General features: G+C 61.2%; 1 protein-coding gene across 6 annotated transcripts; it reads left to right on the top strand.

The window, feature by feature from the left end:
* The first annotated feature begins 3 nt into the window (after positions 1-3).
* Positions 4-11988, top strand: VPS9D1 (VPS9 domain containing 1). 6 transcript variants are annotated; one of them, XM_043599935.1, is made up of 15 exons: positions 4-105; positions 2100-2175; positions 3743-3832; positions 3931-4093; positions 5427-5538; positions 5613-5675; positions 6022-6074; positions 6179-6266; positions 6481-6566; positions 6944-7461; positions 8508-8637; positions 8857-9065; positions 9350-9446; positions 10832-10936; positions 11172-11988. In XM_043599935.1, the coding sequence occupies exons 3-15, from the start codon at positions 3775-3777 to the stop codon at positions 11263-11265; spliced, it is 1776 nt and encodes a 591-aa protein (XP_043455870.1). In that variant the 5' UTR covers positions 4-105; positions 2100-2175; positions 3743-3774; the 3' UTR covers positions 11266-11988. The 6 variants fall into 6 exon arrangements, 5 of the variants coding, with proteins under 5 accessions (XP_043455870.1, XP_043455869.1, XP_043455868.1 ...); XM_043599934.1 differs by having other exon boundaries at positions 3740-3832; XR_006300225.1 differs by lacking the exon at positions 4-105 and adding an exon at positions 537-726 and having other exon boundaries at positions 3740-3832; positions 10691-10936; positions 11172-11190.
* Positions 11989-13984: the final 1996 nt, after the last annotated feature.

Genomic DNA, 13984 nt, shown 5'->3' with positions numbered 1-13984 from the left:
CGGCTCGGCTCGGCCCCGCTCGGCTCCACTCGACCCTATTCGACCCAGCTCGGCTCCACTCGGCTCAGCTCGGCCCCGCTCTGTTGGTTGGGCCGCTAGGCCGGGGTACGTCCCGCTCGGCCCAGAGCCTCGCGTCAGCTCAGCTGGACTGCGCTCGCTCGTTTCCGCTCGACTCCGCCGTTCGGCGCCGTGGGGCCCCTTTCGGCTCCCTGGAAACGGGGCGGAGCAAGAAGGGGTGGGCGGGGCGCGAAGGGAAGGGCGAGGAGAGGGGGAGAGGGGGGCCGGGGCGCAGTGAAGTCAGCGAGGGGCGACGCGGCAAGGCCCAGACGTTTGGCATGTCACAAACGTGGGATGTGGGTGCCGACTGTTGCACTTACGCGCTCGCATCTACTTCGCGAGGCTACTTAAGACCGCCGCGGCCCCTGCAGCAACGGGAGCTCTGGGGGAGGCGTGCTGGGGCTGGGGCCGCCGGAAGTGCTGCCACGCCGGCCCCGCCCCTTCCTGCGGTCCAGGGCTCGGGCGGTGCCGGCTCCCGCGCAGGCTGCGTTCCGGCCTCTGGGCCGTCTGTCCCGCCCTCAGCCGCCGCCGCCGCCGCCGCCGCAGCCACAGCCTCCCCTGCCCGGCGCCATGGCCGCTGCGGCCGGGGACGGCGCGATGAAGCCGCTGCAGTGTGCCATGAAGCTGGCCAACGGGGCCATCGAGCTGGATACCGGCAACCGGCCCCGGGTGAGGCGACCCAAAACGAGGCGGGGGCGGTCGCCGCGGCGGTTCCAGGCACCCCCCTACCTGCAGCCTGCCCGGTGGGCGTGAGCGAGGGCGGGGCCCGGGGGTGGGTGCCGTCCAGGACCCCTCCGGCGTTTCCCGGGGCGCTGGGCTCGGGTGTCTGCCTGTGACCTTGGACAGCTCCCAGTCCTCTCCCGCCGTGTTTTCCCGTCGTCGCAGAGTAGGAATTAGAGCCAAGGTTTTATCTGTAAAGGGGATTCAAGAGGGTTGAAGCAGCCCTCCAAAATATATCTGGCGAGAAATCCCATGTGTAATGTGTATTTTTCTGAGAAGACACTGTAGATTTAATCAGATTCCCCAAAGGGACGGAACCCTGAAAGGGCTCATTCGTGATGCGTCTGCGCAGGGTAGTATGGCTTGTTACTGAGAATGGGTGGGTGTGTTATTCCGAAAGGTGGCAGCCAAGTGGAAAAGCAGGCTGAGCCACACTGGACTGTCCAAGGAGGGGAGGAAGCTGCCTATGTCCAGGAAAAGCATCCGGGTCCCTCAATCTGCTGCTTTCCCCAAGTCAGTTTTCTAGGACAGCAGGTGCCCCCACAAGTCAAAAATCCTATCTGGAATCCATTTTATCCTGAGGTGTAGATTTAAAGATAGTTAATCTGAGAACTGGGATGCAACAAAACGTCATGTGGTGCTTCCATTTTATCCTGAGGTGTAGATTTAAAGATAGTTAATCTGAGAACTGGGATGCAACAAAACGTCATGTGGTGCTTCCAAATGCCCGTGCCCTGAACCTGGTCACACCCTTGAAACTGGCAGTATTCTAGTGTTGCAGATTGCTGTGTGCCCGCGGAGTACTTATTCAGGGATTCGGGAAGGGGATTTCCCAGAACCTAAGCCAGAAAGTGATTTCAAGATCAGCAACAGCACTCCCTCATTTACCTCTGAGGATTTTTTATTCTTTTAAGCCACTGAATAAATAGGCCCTGAGTTGCACAGGAAGGAAACTCATTGCACAGAGTGACAAATGACAGCAACTGCTGTCAACTACTTTGCCTGGCCCGCTGAAAGAGAATCTCTTTTCTTCCTGTGCTGGAGAGAAAGGCAGTGAGAGGAGGGATGGGTGCCCAGCTGGGCATGTTTTCCCTTCGAGTCTGGAGAAGAGGGATGCTATCGGTACAGATACCGTGCAGAACGTTACTGATTAGACCCGGAGGAATTACCAGCTAACTACCTCGGGTTAGGTGCCTCAGGTGAATCTCAGGAGATCAGCAGACACCACTGTTTCTATGTTTCCCACAAGGGCATAAACAGGCATGACGGAGTTGTTGGCCACTACTGGCCTGACCCCTGCCATTTCTCTTCCCTGGGCACAGGAGGCATATACGGAATACCTGAGGAGCATCCACTATATCTCCCAGGTGCTGTTGGAAGAAGTGGAGACAACCAAAGGTACAGATCTCAGCCTCACTGCTTCTTCCACGCTGAACAAATTCTGGACTGCTTGGCTCTTGGTGGGTCTTAAGCCTGGGGTTGTCCTGTGTCCTACCCATTGGTCGTTAGCAGAAAGTGAACTGGTGAGCTCTCAGCAAGCATGAGCCGTCATAGTGTGTTGCGGGAGCAGGCGGGGATGGGTGTTGTAAGAGGATGTAAACGGGATGGGGCAAAACCGGAGATTGGACACTGAGCCCCAGCCCAGGAAGGAGTGAGCTGCGTAAAGGTCAAGGGGCAACACCCCCAGCAGAGGGATGTGTAAAGACTCTGAGATGAGAGTGGGGGCTGAGTACAGGGAAGAGGAGGTTCAGTGGGGGCAGGCGTGGCCTTGCGTGGAGCTGGGTTGTTCCGGTGTAAGGAAGCTCGTAGAGGCTTTGTGGGAGAGGCCGGCATGGAGGCAGAGCCTCCAGGAGGCTCCCACAGTGAGGACAGCAGTGGTGGGACCACTTGGGGATGGAAGGAGTGAAGGGCCTGGGGTCGTGCTTTCAAGGTGGACCTCACAGATTTGCTGGGTGAGCCGCTGGTTGGTGGGGCAGGGGGTGGAGACAGTGAGCCCCTGGAGGGAACAGTGAGCTGCTGGAGGGCAACAGTGAGGTACAGGAGGTGCTGTGGGGATGGGCGGGAGCAGACTTGTATGGGCAGAATAGAGAGCTCCATCGTGAGCACCTTCTGTTTGAGGCACTGAGCACCCTGACGATACAGGAGCACAGTGGTTAGGGAGAGGTCGGGGTCACCAGAATCAGAGCTGCCCCAGAGAGCCAGTGAGCTTAGCAGAGCTCTGGGCACTCCCAAGGTTGGGGACTGGGGGGAAGACACAGTAGTACGCCCAGGGGGATGTTCTGGAAGAGAGACACCTGGAGAGGTTGGGGAGGCCTCAGAGAAGGGCTTGACGGGAGGGCATGAGAGAGGGTGGTCTCAGTGGGAATCAGGTGGCTAAAATGGAGTGTGCTGAGGGGCTGGCTCTAAAGGGGGCAGTAAGTGGCTCAGAAACTAAGGCTGGTGGGGTGCAGGGAAGAGTTTTGAGTGGCAGCTCCTACAGCATGCACCTGCCAACATGAGTGGTCCCCAGAAGAGGGAATGCAGGACAGAAGCCCCAGGGATGTGCCAGGGGTGAGGTCAAGCACAGCCAGAGGGCAGGAGATAGGCAATAAAGTTGTCCCTGAAATGGTCCTCATCCACTGCAAGGCCCACCCTGAGGAGGGGCCGTAAGTACAAGTAAAGGCCCTGGTGAGCAAAGGCCAGGTTAGGTAGAGAGAGGGCTCTGATGGTCCAGCTGAGATGACAGGACAGTCAGCTGCTGGGCTGGCCAAGCTCAGCGCCCACATAGCGTCAGGAGGTAAACCCAGAGCAGGTGATCAGAAATGAGGAGATGGGATCGCCTAGAGGTCAGAGATGAGGAGGGGGTGGCGACCCGGGAGGGAGAGATGAGGAGGGGGTGAATTTGTCCTTGTTTTTGTCTCGGCAAGAATCGGCTTAATAATAAAGGTGATGGTGACCAGCTCTCTTTTCTCTTTATCCCCAGAAGGTGGGGAAACTGTGGCCCCGGACACCTCAAAGATGCTGAAGCTGGCCGAGCAGTGTCTGGAGAGGGCCCAGTCAACAGCTGCCAAGCTCGGTGGGTCTCTGGCAAGTTTTCCTGGGGCATCTCCCCCAAAGTCTGCATCTCTGGAACGTCGGATTCCATGCTGACCCTTGCTCATGTATGTGTTGCAGGGAAAACATACCTGAAGCCAGCCATGCCCACGGCTGCTCCTGTCCCCTCACCGACCAGCCGACATCGCCGGGTGTACTCAGATGAAGGGGGGAAACTCTCTCCCTTTCTGCCGCCCGAGATCTTCCAGAAGCTTCAAGTGGTAGAGGCACAAAGTTCTAAGAAGTAAGCTGGGGCAAAACGGAAGGTGGGCCGAGCCTGGGTTTGAAGTCCAGGCAAAGTGAGCTAACCACAATGAATTCAGTTAAAGTGGGTCCCGGAATGGAAGTACCCTTGCGCTTGGCAAAAACAGATGTAGATCCCCTTTGGACAAAAGCATCTTCAGCATGCACAAATGATGCACAGTGAGAGATAACCAAGCACAAAAAGAAACCAGAAATTTACAGAGTAATAGCAGACACAGACTTGCCAAGTGTTCAGGGGAAGTTACCAGACACACATCACAACACAGTCATGTTGTCCTCAGTTACAAAAGTGAAAAGCAAATTTGAAAATAGCTGCAGGCAACAAAAGGCCAGAGAGTATAACCCAGCAAATAAAGAACCACGTTGAAAGGAAACAGAAAATATAATACCAAAATTGTTTTTAAAAACGAATTGGAAATAGTAACAAATTATATTCTCCGGTGAAAACACACACATGCACACAGACTCACGTGGTCAATATTGTACCAACAGAGTAGATGTAGTTGAAGAAAGAATGAGCGAATTGGTTGAAAGATCAAAAGATATCCAGAATGACTCTCATAGGGGGAGAAAAGAAGACGAAATCTGAGACAGAGCTAGGAGATCTGACACGAGATTATTGGAGTTCCAGAAAAAGAGAAGAAAGAAAGAGAAAGAGAGGCATTATTTGAAGAGATAACAGTATATAAGCTTCTGGAACTGATAAAACTCACTTAGACACAGACAGAAGAACCCCCAGGAGGATAAACAAGGCTGGCTCCTCCTGGCGCTGCTGCTGCCAGGCCTTGGGGGCCACTGCTACCTCATTTCTGCATGTGCCATCGCGGGGCGGGACTCCCCACGGGACTCCCACCCCGGGACACATTTTCCCTTGCCAGTTGGCATCCTCACAGCTTACCCTCTCCTACCACAGAAGCGTGAAGACATGTGACACCAGCAGTTTGGGTGGGGGCATGGAGGTCGGCCCTCGGCAGCTATTTCTAATAAGCAGGCTTTGGTTCTCTCTCCCACGGGTGGCAAAGTTATCTAGCTGTTTGGCTCACATGATGCCCCTAAAAAGTTCCGTGTTGTTGCCCAACGTGTGGATGCGGAAAGCGCAGTGTGCCGCTTTTCTTGAAAACGCAGGAGGCCTGGTGACTGCAGGCCCAGGTTTCAGCAGGACAGAGGTCTCCAGCCCACCCTGCACCTCCTCCCTCCTTCCCATTTCCTGCCTGCCCCCATCACCGCCTCCTTCTGGTCTCAGAGCACAGTCAGGGGGGCACTCCAGGGCTTCCTGGGGCCTGGACAGCACAGCAGCTCGTCTCTGTCTGCAGGGAGCTGACGCCCCTGCAGGAAGCCTCTCTGCAGAACCAGAAGCTGAAGGCCGCCTACGAGGCCCGGATGGCTCGTCTGGACCCCAGCCAGGCCCTGCAGAAGACCTCCCTGGTGAGCGGGTCCCAGGGAGGGTCTGGGTTGCCGGTGGAAGAGGAACAGGCTTTATTTTCTCCTTCCCTTCCTAGACCCTGTCCCTGCAGCGGCAGGTGATGGAGAACCTTGTGATCGCCAAAGCCCGGGAGGAGACCGTATCCTTTCTGTCCTTCCCTGGTGTCCTGGCTGAAGGAGGCGGGGAGGGGGGAAGTGAAGGTGCCAGGGTCGGAGTGTGGGACAGAACTCTTCCAGCCTCAGAGAGACTGCCCTGGAGTGGCGGCTCCTGCCTTCCTGGCTTTCACACGGTCGGTCGGTCGGGCATTCTGTTCCTCTTAGCACCCACGGGCTCCTCCCCATCCTTCAGGTCAGCTAGGGCTTGCTCCCTTCCCTGAGTGAGCACCCGCCCTCAGGCCCCGCTGCCCCGCCCCGCCCCGCCCCACCTGGCCTCACCTCCCGATGGGGGTCCTCAGGACAGACACAGCCTTGACCCTGCTGGCACAGCTGCGGAGGAAGAGGGAGGAGCGCCGGCTGCGGCTCCAGGAGGCGGCCGACAGGTGCGTCTCCTCCCACAGGTCTCGGGGCCGCTGAGTGGGCTGCTGGGGGCTCCCTCCCCTGCCCACCCAGCTCGGAGGCCCCCAGCCCCTGTCTTCCTCCCCAGGAGGTTCTGCAGTCAGGTGGCCCTGACCCCGGAAGAGCGGGAGCAGCGGGCCCTCTATGCCGCCATCCTCGAGTACGAGCAAGACCACGTGAGTCCCCGCCGCTGGGCACGGGGGGTGGGGTTGTCACAGGTTGCTATTCCGAGGGGAGGGGGGGTGGGAGGGGGGTCCTGAGGCCTGTTGGCGTGGGCCTTCCCTACGCCCCAGGGAGGACACGGACAGTGTGGCGCTGGCCTGGGGTGCGGCCTTGGCAGGGAAGGTTGTGGGGACCCCGCCATGCCCTCCAGAGACTCCTGCCCTGCAGGACTGGCCGAAGCACTGGAGAGCCCAGCTCAAGAAGAGCCCGGGGGACCTGTCGCTGGTGACCAGCCTGGTCTCCCACCTGCTCAGGTACCAGGGCCTCCCCCCACCCCACCCACCCCCACCCCCACCCCCGGCCCCCTGGTTGGCCCTGACAGCGGCCAAAAAGATCAGAAAGGGAGGGGGTGAAGGAGGCGGGCGGGGGTGGCCGGACGCGGAGGCGGACGCGCCACGCTCAGGCCCCCTGGGCGGGGCTGGGCTTGCAGACACCGGCCATCCAGCCGCCCTGCTGGTCTTTTAGCGGCCAGGGGGGTCGGGTCAGACTTTATCTGCCACATTCGCTCCCGAGGAAACCATTCAAGGGTTGCTCCGCCAAAACCCGTCCAGCGGGGCCGTGCTGTAGGCGGGTGGACTTCCGGCGAGGGCCGGGCCCCGCGCCACAGCCCCGCGCCTCTTCCTCTGCGCAGCGTTCCCGACCACCCCATCTCGCAGCTCCTGAAGAAGCTCCAGTGTGCGGTGTACCGGGCGCTGTACCCCGTCGTGAGCAGGGGCGCCGCGGGCGCCGCTTCCGCCCCCGGCTGCTGCTCCTTGTCCCCAGACGCCGACGGGCTGCGGGCTCCCGGGAGCCGGCGGCTCCGGCCCTCGCAGAGCCTCTACTGCGTGCTCTCCCCCGCGGAGCCGGGCCCCGCCCCTCGGCCCCCGGACGGCACCCACGGCAGCCCCCCCACGCCCCCGCCGCACGCCGGCCCCCCCGAGGGAGGGGCGGACGGCGGCCCCGCCGGGCCTGCCTCCCCCCTGGCACACACCCCGCCGGGCGTGCAGAGCAGACACAGCTCCTTCGAAGACCTCGAACACTTCTTGGCCACTTCTGAGGGGTGGGGCCGGGGGCGTGGGAGGCCGCCTGAGCCCCAGGCCTCGGGGGTGAAGACGGAGCCGTTGTCGGAGCAGCTGAAGAGTACCGTCAAGGACATACACAACGCCATCGGTGAGGGCCGGCGTGCCCGCAGGACGGGCGTACGGGGGAGGGGGCTGCTCCGACACACGCAGCACAAAGCTTTCCACAGGCCCAGGATAGGCCCCGGGAAGGACAGGCCTTCCTCTGGATGGCCGAGGTCATCCAGATCTGCAGAGCCCTCTGCGTCTGCCCTTCTCTGGGGCAAATCCTCGCGGAGCAGACAGGAATGCACCCTTCTGTGAGAGCAGCTGGGCCAGCTGCCATCCCTGGGTCCCTGGCCGAGGTCTCCCCAGTCCCTGGTTGTCTTCTCACTGGGCTGCTTCGTTCCAGCCTCCTGTTTGAGGAAGGGCCTGCTCTCAGAGCCTCTGGCTGCCAGGTGGTCCTGGCTGGCCCGTAGGGCTGGGCTCTGGTGATTCTGAACCAAGGACCATTGGGTGTGTGCAGCCTGGTGGTGGTGACAACGGGCTCGTCTCTGCAGCCTTTTCCATTTTTGAGAATAGTGTGTGGATTCTCTAAGGGTTGGGTGCCTAGGGTGGCTGGGGACTCCCAAGGAGGAAGGCTTTCAGGGTTCTCCAGGGGTCAGTGAGGCAGACCCGACAGGGCCCAAAGCTCTAGCAGGGACCCTGGATGGGCCTCCCATCTCCCGGGGCCTCAGGTCTTGTCTTTACATATGCCTCTAAAATTCCTCCAGGTTCCCACAGTTTGGGGTGCAAACCCCTTCAGAAAGAGGCTGTCCTTTGCTTTTTCTCAGCCTGTCGTCTTAGTTCCTCGGGGGAGCTGGGCATGATTCTGTGAGCTCCTAAGTGCTCTGACCCCAGGCCCCATGGACACAGAAGTTGGGGGGGGGGGTGAGGGGAGTGGAGGGAGGTTCAGGCAGAGCGCTCTCCACTGAGCCGGAACCCTGCGGCTCTGCCCACACTGCGGCTGGCTCTAGGAGGGTGGGAGAGGGGATGACAGGTGTGGGGCCCACTTGGGCACCCCGGACTGGCTGGGGACGATCTCCAGGGGCTCCCAGCCTGGGGCCGGAGGGCCTGGCTGTCCCCACAGTGCCATTGTGCCGGCTCTGCTCCCGGCAGACAGGCTGCTTTCGCTGACTCTCCTGGCTTTCGAAGGCCTGAATGCGGCCGCCTCCAAGGACCGATGCCTGGCCTGCATCGAGGAGCCTTTCTTCTCCCCACTGTGGCCCTTGCTGCTGGCACTCTACAGGTATGATCCCAGTTTCAGGCCCCCACAGGGGCCTTCCCCGCTCGTTGATCCCTGAGGCACACTTTTGACCATGCTTCCAGCTGGTGCTTTACTCTGAGGCCATCCTTAGATGTTTCTGCTTTGCAAGAACCTGTGAGTCTGGAGAGCTTTCCCTAGCCCCGCTTCTGTCCGTGGGGCAGAGCCCCCCGGGCCGCTGAGCCTGGCCTCTCTCTGCCCCAGGAGCGTGCACCGCCTCCGGGAGGCCGCCCTGAGCAGGAGCATGGAGCTCTACAGGAACGCGCCCCCGACGGCCATAGGCGTTCCCACGAAGCTCCTGCCCCGGGGCCTGGAGGCCACAGGAGCCGGTGCCTTCCCCTACTGTGCTGCAGCCCAGGAGCTGGGGTTGCTGGTTCTGGAGAGCTGCCCCCAGAAGAAGCTGGAGTGCATCGGTGAGGGGGCTGCAGTTTGGGAGGACAGGAGGGGGAACGTGGTCGGATAAGGTCCCTTCCCAGAGGGTGACCTGGGGTCTCTGTGTGCCTCTGAAGTGCAGACCTTATTCCTGTCAAAATGGGGGTGTGTCTCACAGGACAGAAGCGGTGTGAGAGCAGTATCTTCGGGCGGGAGCTTCCCAGTTCTGCCAGCTCCACTCGTGCCGGGAGGGGCCGGTGCCAGGGGGTTGTTCTGGGACTGGCTCCCCTCGGCCCTCTCCTGAAGCCTCACTTTTGGGCCACAGTGCGGGTCCTGCGGGTTATCTGTGCCTGTGCCGAGGGTTACTGCCGGGCCCAGGAGGCTGCGTCTGAGGCCAGACCCCAGCTTGGTGCCGCAGCCATGTGAGTCCCAAAAGCCCACAGCCCGGGGTGGGGGTGGGGGGGGCAGTGAGCAAGTGAGGGGCTGCCTGCAGAGGCCTGGGGGGAGAGAGAACCCTCCCGTCCTGCCCCGAGCACCGGGACCACAGCTTCCCACCTGGTGTCTAGCCCCCCTGGGCCCCAGCATCCTTGGGGCTACAGTGAGCTTCGCAGGGCTTATCCAGGAGAGTGTCCATTTCCACCAAGGGCTTGGGGCTGCAGCCCCCATGGGTGATGCATTCCTGCCTCTCTGGGCAGGTTACTTAGGGGTCAGGGACCGCCTGGCTAATCTAGTGCAATTTAGCATTGTTTGTCACAGGAAAACGGGCTCAGTCCCTCAGCTGCACGCTTTGGGGAGGCAGCTCCAGCCTCCATGAAGAGCTTGCTCTCGGTGCTGAGCCCCCAGACCTGGGGCTCCTGCATCATCTATGTCCCCACCGTCCGGAGGCAGGGCAGGCGTTTTCTCTACCTGGGGCTCTGGCGCCTGGTCCTGTCTCAGTCTCACCTGGACCCACCTGGGACCAGCAGCCCCACCAACCCCAGGGCCGGGTACAAGACCTCAGCTTCTGGGTCGGGCTGGGGGAGACCCCTTTGCCAGTTCACCATGCGGCTGCTGCAGAAGTAGCTGTCGGCAAAACAGTTGTAGGACTCCGCGTTTCTGAGTCCGGGCTACAGCCCCACGCCACCTGTCTCCTCTGTGCGTCTGAGGAGCCAGTGAGGGCCATGTTGTAGTTTGTCCGCGTTTCTGCAGGAGTGTGGTGCCCAGGGCGGTGGAGGCAGGGCCGCAAGCCAGAGCTCATGGTGTGTGAGGCCTTCCTGGCTGGGGGTCACACTCAAGCCACAGGCTGCTCTCATGCTCTTCCCAGAGACTGCCGCCCGTGGGCCCCTTGGGCCCGGGTGTTGTGTGTCCTGCAGGGCCTCCCTTGGCACCTTTTCAGCTCCCTTAGATGCCTCTTCCGGAGGATCGCCGCACCTGGCTCCGATCCCAGGTGTAGTAAGCAGGCTGCCTGGGACCTGGGCCATCCCCTCCATTAGCCTGTTCCCCAGGTGTGGGCAGGCTTGCAGGGCGAGCCTGTGAGGTTGGGGCTACCCGATACCTCCGCTGTGGGGGCCTCTGCTGACCCAGCCATGGGCTCTGCAGCACAGGGTCCCCATTCGGGGACAGCGTTGCCGCTTTTAGTGGCTGCCGGTGCCGCTGGCCTGAGTCTACTCCCAACTCCCCCATGCAGGCGGGCAGGAGGGGTGCAGGGAGAGCAGCCGGCAAGCCCAGGACCAGTCCAGAGGCCGAGCTGGGGGCTGCAGGGTTATGGGGACTGAGCAGCCATCATGGCCCCCGGAGCCTACCGGCCAGCCGTGCCTCTACCCAACAGCGGTGCCGACGACCTGCTGCCCATCTTGTCCTTTGTGGTGCTGAGAAGCGGTCTCCCCCAGCTGGTGTCAGAATGCGCAGCCCTGGAGGAGTTCATCCATGAGGGGTAGGAGCCCCCAGCTGGAGTCGGGCCAGCACGGGGCACTGGGCACCTGCTCCCAGGCTGGGGGTCTGTCCCTTGAGCAGCGTGTGTCCTCCAGCCCAGCCTCCATGACAGACCCCTGTGCGACCTTAGTGTCCAGGTCCTGCCCCACGAGGGCAGACACCCCCGTCCAAGGTGCTGGGGGCTTCTTTGCATCCCCTGCAGGTAACAGGTGCTACCCGTGCCTGTCTCTACGCAGGTACCTGATCGGAGAGGAGGGTTACTGCCTGACGTCACTACAGAGCGCCCTGAGCTACGTGGAGCTGCTGCCCCGGGGCGCCCTGGGCAAGTAGAGCAGGACAGGACCTGCGGAGGACCACCAGGAGTCACCTGCTCTGGGTGGGGGGGGGCGGCAGCAGGCCAGCTGTGGCGGGGCTCTGCAGCTCTCACTCGTGCCCTGACCGGACGTCTGCCCCAGGGCCTTGAGGAGGCCCCTGTGCTCTTCAGATGATAGATCTGAGCTGAATCAGCTCCTGGGAGCCAGGCCCTTCTCTTTCCTCAGCCTGACTTTGTGCAGGGAAACCAGAGCTGTGGACTCCCCTGGGGCCTGTGCGCCCTCACAGACCCAGCCACTCAAGGGTAGGGAGGGAGCCGTAGGCCTGGCAGAGGGCAGGTCTGCTTTGTCTCCCTTCCCATCTCCTGTGACAGCCAGCTTCCGGTGCCAGTTTCTTGTTGGGGTCAAGGAGAGAGCCGTCCCCATCCCCTGCCTCCAAGGCCTGGAGCCCAGGTGGTCTGAAGCTATACTGTTTACTTACGGGGCATTGAGCACTCCCCTCTCCTCTGTAGCCCAGGCCTCCCCAGGGTGCCCACCTGCATCTGGGGCCTCTGAGCTGTGCCCTTCCTCCGCAGTAGGCATTGGACATCCTGGGGCCTCTGGCTGATTCCCGCCCTGCATGTCCCTTTCTGGGTCAGCATGAAGCCAAGGGTCAGCGCCTGCCTGCAGCGCAGCGTCTGCTCTGTTACATGCCCCGGGCAGCCACTGACACGGCCAGAAATAAAGAGGTCACTGATGTCTCTCTGCATCTGTCTCTCTCACTGATACCTCCCACTGGTCGTGTGGAGGCCCAAGCAGGGCGACCACCTCCCCTGCTGACCAGCAAGAGCCAGACTGTCACAGAGCCCACTGAGCTCTACCACCCCAGACCCTGGGCGGGGCGGGGGGGGAGCAGAAGAGGGATCCCCCTAGGGCTGCAGCCTCTAGGACAGGACACGCTCTGCAGGGCCTAGGGGGCCGGGCAGGGCAGAGTCAGACATCATCACTGGACAGGACCTGAGGCCGGACCTCTTGGCCTGAAGGGCTCTCAGGAAAACCTCTTCATTCTCCAGGTGGGAAATGCACACGGGTGCCCTGAGTTGTGACAGGTGTCACCTCTGAAGAAGAGAAAGCAGGGAGCCCAGCCCAGATGCTTCAGGCGGCATCTGCCAGGGGAGGAGGGTCTCCTGGCAACCTGAGTGCCACTGAGGCAGGTGGTTTGGGCCCAGCCACCCCAGAGGCCAGTTGTGGGTCTAGGGTCCATCCTAAGCCAGCATGACTTCATCCTAACTTGATGACACGTGCAAAGACCCTGTTTCCAAATATGCTCACATGCCCAGGTTATAGGTGGACATGAACACGGGGAGACATTCAGCCCCATGAGAGGTCTCTCCATGTGGCTGCCAGCTACCCCACGGATGGCTGGATTCCAAGAGCGAACGCTCCAAGACAACGAGGTATTTTAAGGACTCAACCTGGGAAACCACACAATGTCACTTCCAGTCTGTGTGGAAGCAGCAGCAAAGACCCACCCTGATTCTAGTGTCACATTGAGAAGAGCCACATGCCCTAGAGCAGCACAGAGCAAGTGCCTGGAGTCACACACAGCAACAGAGACGAATCCCAAACAGCACCGACTGCAGACTCGAAGAAGCAGAGGGCAGAACACCATCTACTTAGAGCCGGAGGTCCTGCCCTGCAGGCTGTGCAAGGGTGCACTGAGGACGCCCATTCACCACACTCACTGGTGGTCTTTTAGGGATGGGGCTGTGGCCTTGGATGAACGCAACATGGGGGGCCTTGCATCCGAAGACCACTATGAACTCAGCGGTGAACTGAAGAGAGTGGTTAAGCTCAACCCTTCTGCACATAAGCAGGAGAAGGTGACCAGAAGCTACCTGTCCCCTCAGGCATGGCGTGGCCCTACGGTTGGGCTCAGTACGCAGTAAGTGAAATACCTCCACGTTGGGTGGTGGCCGGCAAAATGGCTCAAGGAGATCGATCCCTCGCTTCATTACCGTGTTTTTTCCAGAAGTCCCATTTGAAGAATCTAAAAACAATATTGCAGAGCACTGCCGAGGGAAAACTCAGAGACGTCTTCCCAGGTGGGGCCAACAAAAAACTGTCCTGGAGAGGCGAGGGGCCCAGAAACCCAGCTGCAGGGTGCCCAGGGAGGGAGGTCTACGAAGACCTTCCCTGCGCTGAGCTGGGACTCCCGAGGACCAAATCTCTCCCATCCCTCGTCCACCCAAGTGGCCTCGGCGCTGAGCGGAGCCCAAAGCAGAGCAAGAAAAAATGTCCCCAGGGAGTTGTGGCCGGGATCAGACCTGAGCTTCGCCGGCCTCGGCTCAGGGGCCTGGAAACGACGCTGGCCTAGTCAGGAAGGGACCTTCACGCCGCCTCAGGGACCCCCAGATGATGCGCTCACACACCAGGAAGGTGAGCCCGCGGAGAAACTGAGGCCGCCCCGCCCACCCGAGGCTGCTGTTCTAACCACGGCGAAGCTCACCTCCTTGTGCGCTGGTTGAGCGCTGGGCCGGAGCTGGGTCGCTCGAGGGGCGCCGGCGCTCCAAGCGCCTGGCTCAGAGGGAGCGGCTGCTGGGACGCACCGTTCCTCGTGTGCCCGCCCGAGCCCCGGCCCAGGGTCGGCCAGCAACGGCCCCGGCGGCGCCGTGGGTAGACGGGAGACGAGGGGGCAGCTGGCCGTACAGGTGCGCGGTGCAGGTGCTCAGCTGGGCGGCACAAGGCCCCGCCCCCCG

This window comes from Prionailurus bengalensis, chromosome E2 (assembly GCF_016509475.1).
Source record: "Prionailurus bengalensis isolate Pbe53 chromosome E2, Fcat_Pben_1.1_paternal_pri, whole genome shotgun sequence".
NCBI lineage: Eukaryota > Metazoa > Chordata > Mammalia > Carnivora > Felidae > Prionailurus > Prionailurus bengalensis.
Note: the sequence above shows the minus strand (reverse complement) of the source record. Positions and strands in the feature narration are given on the sequence as shown.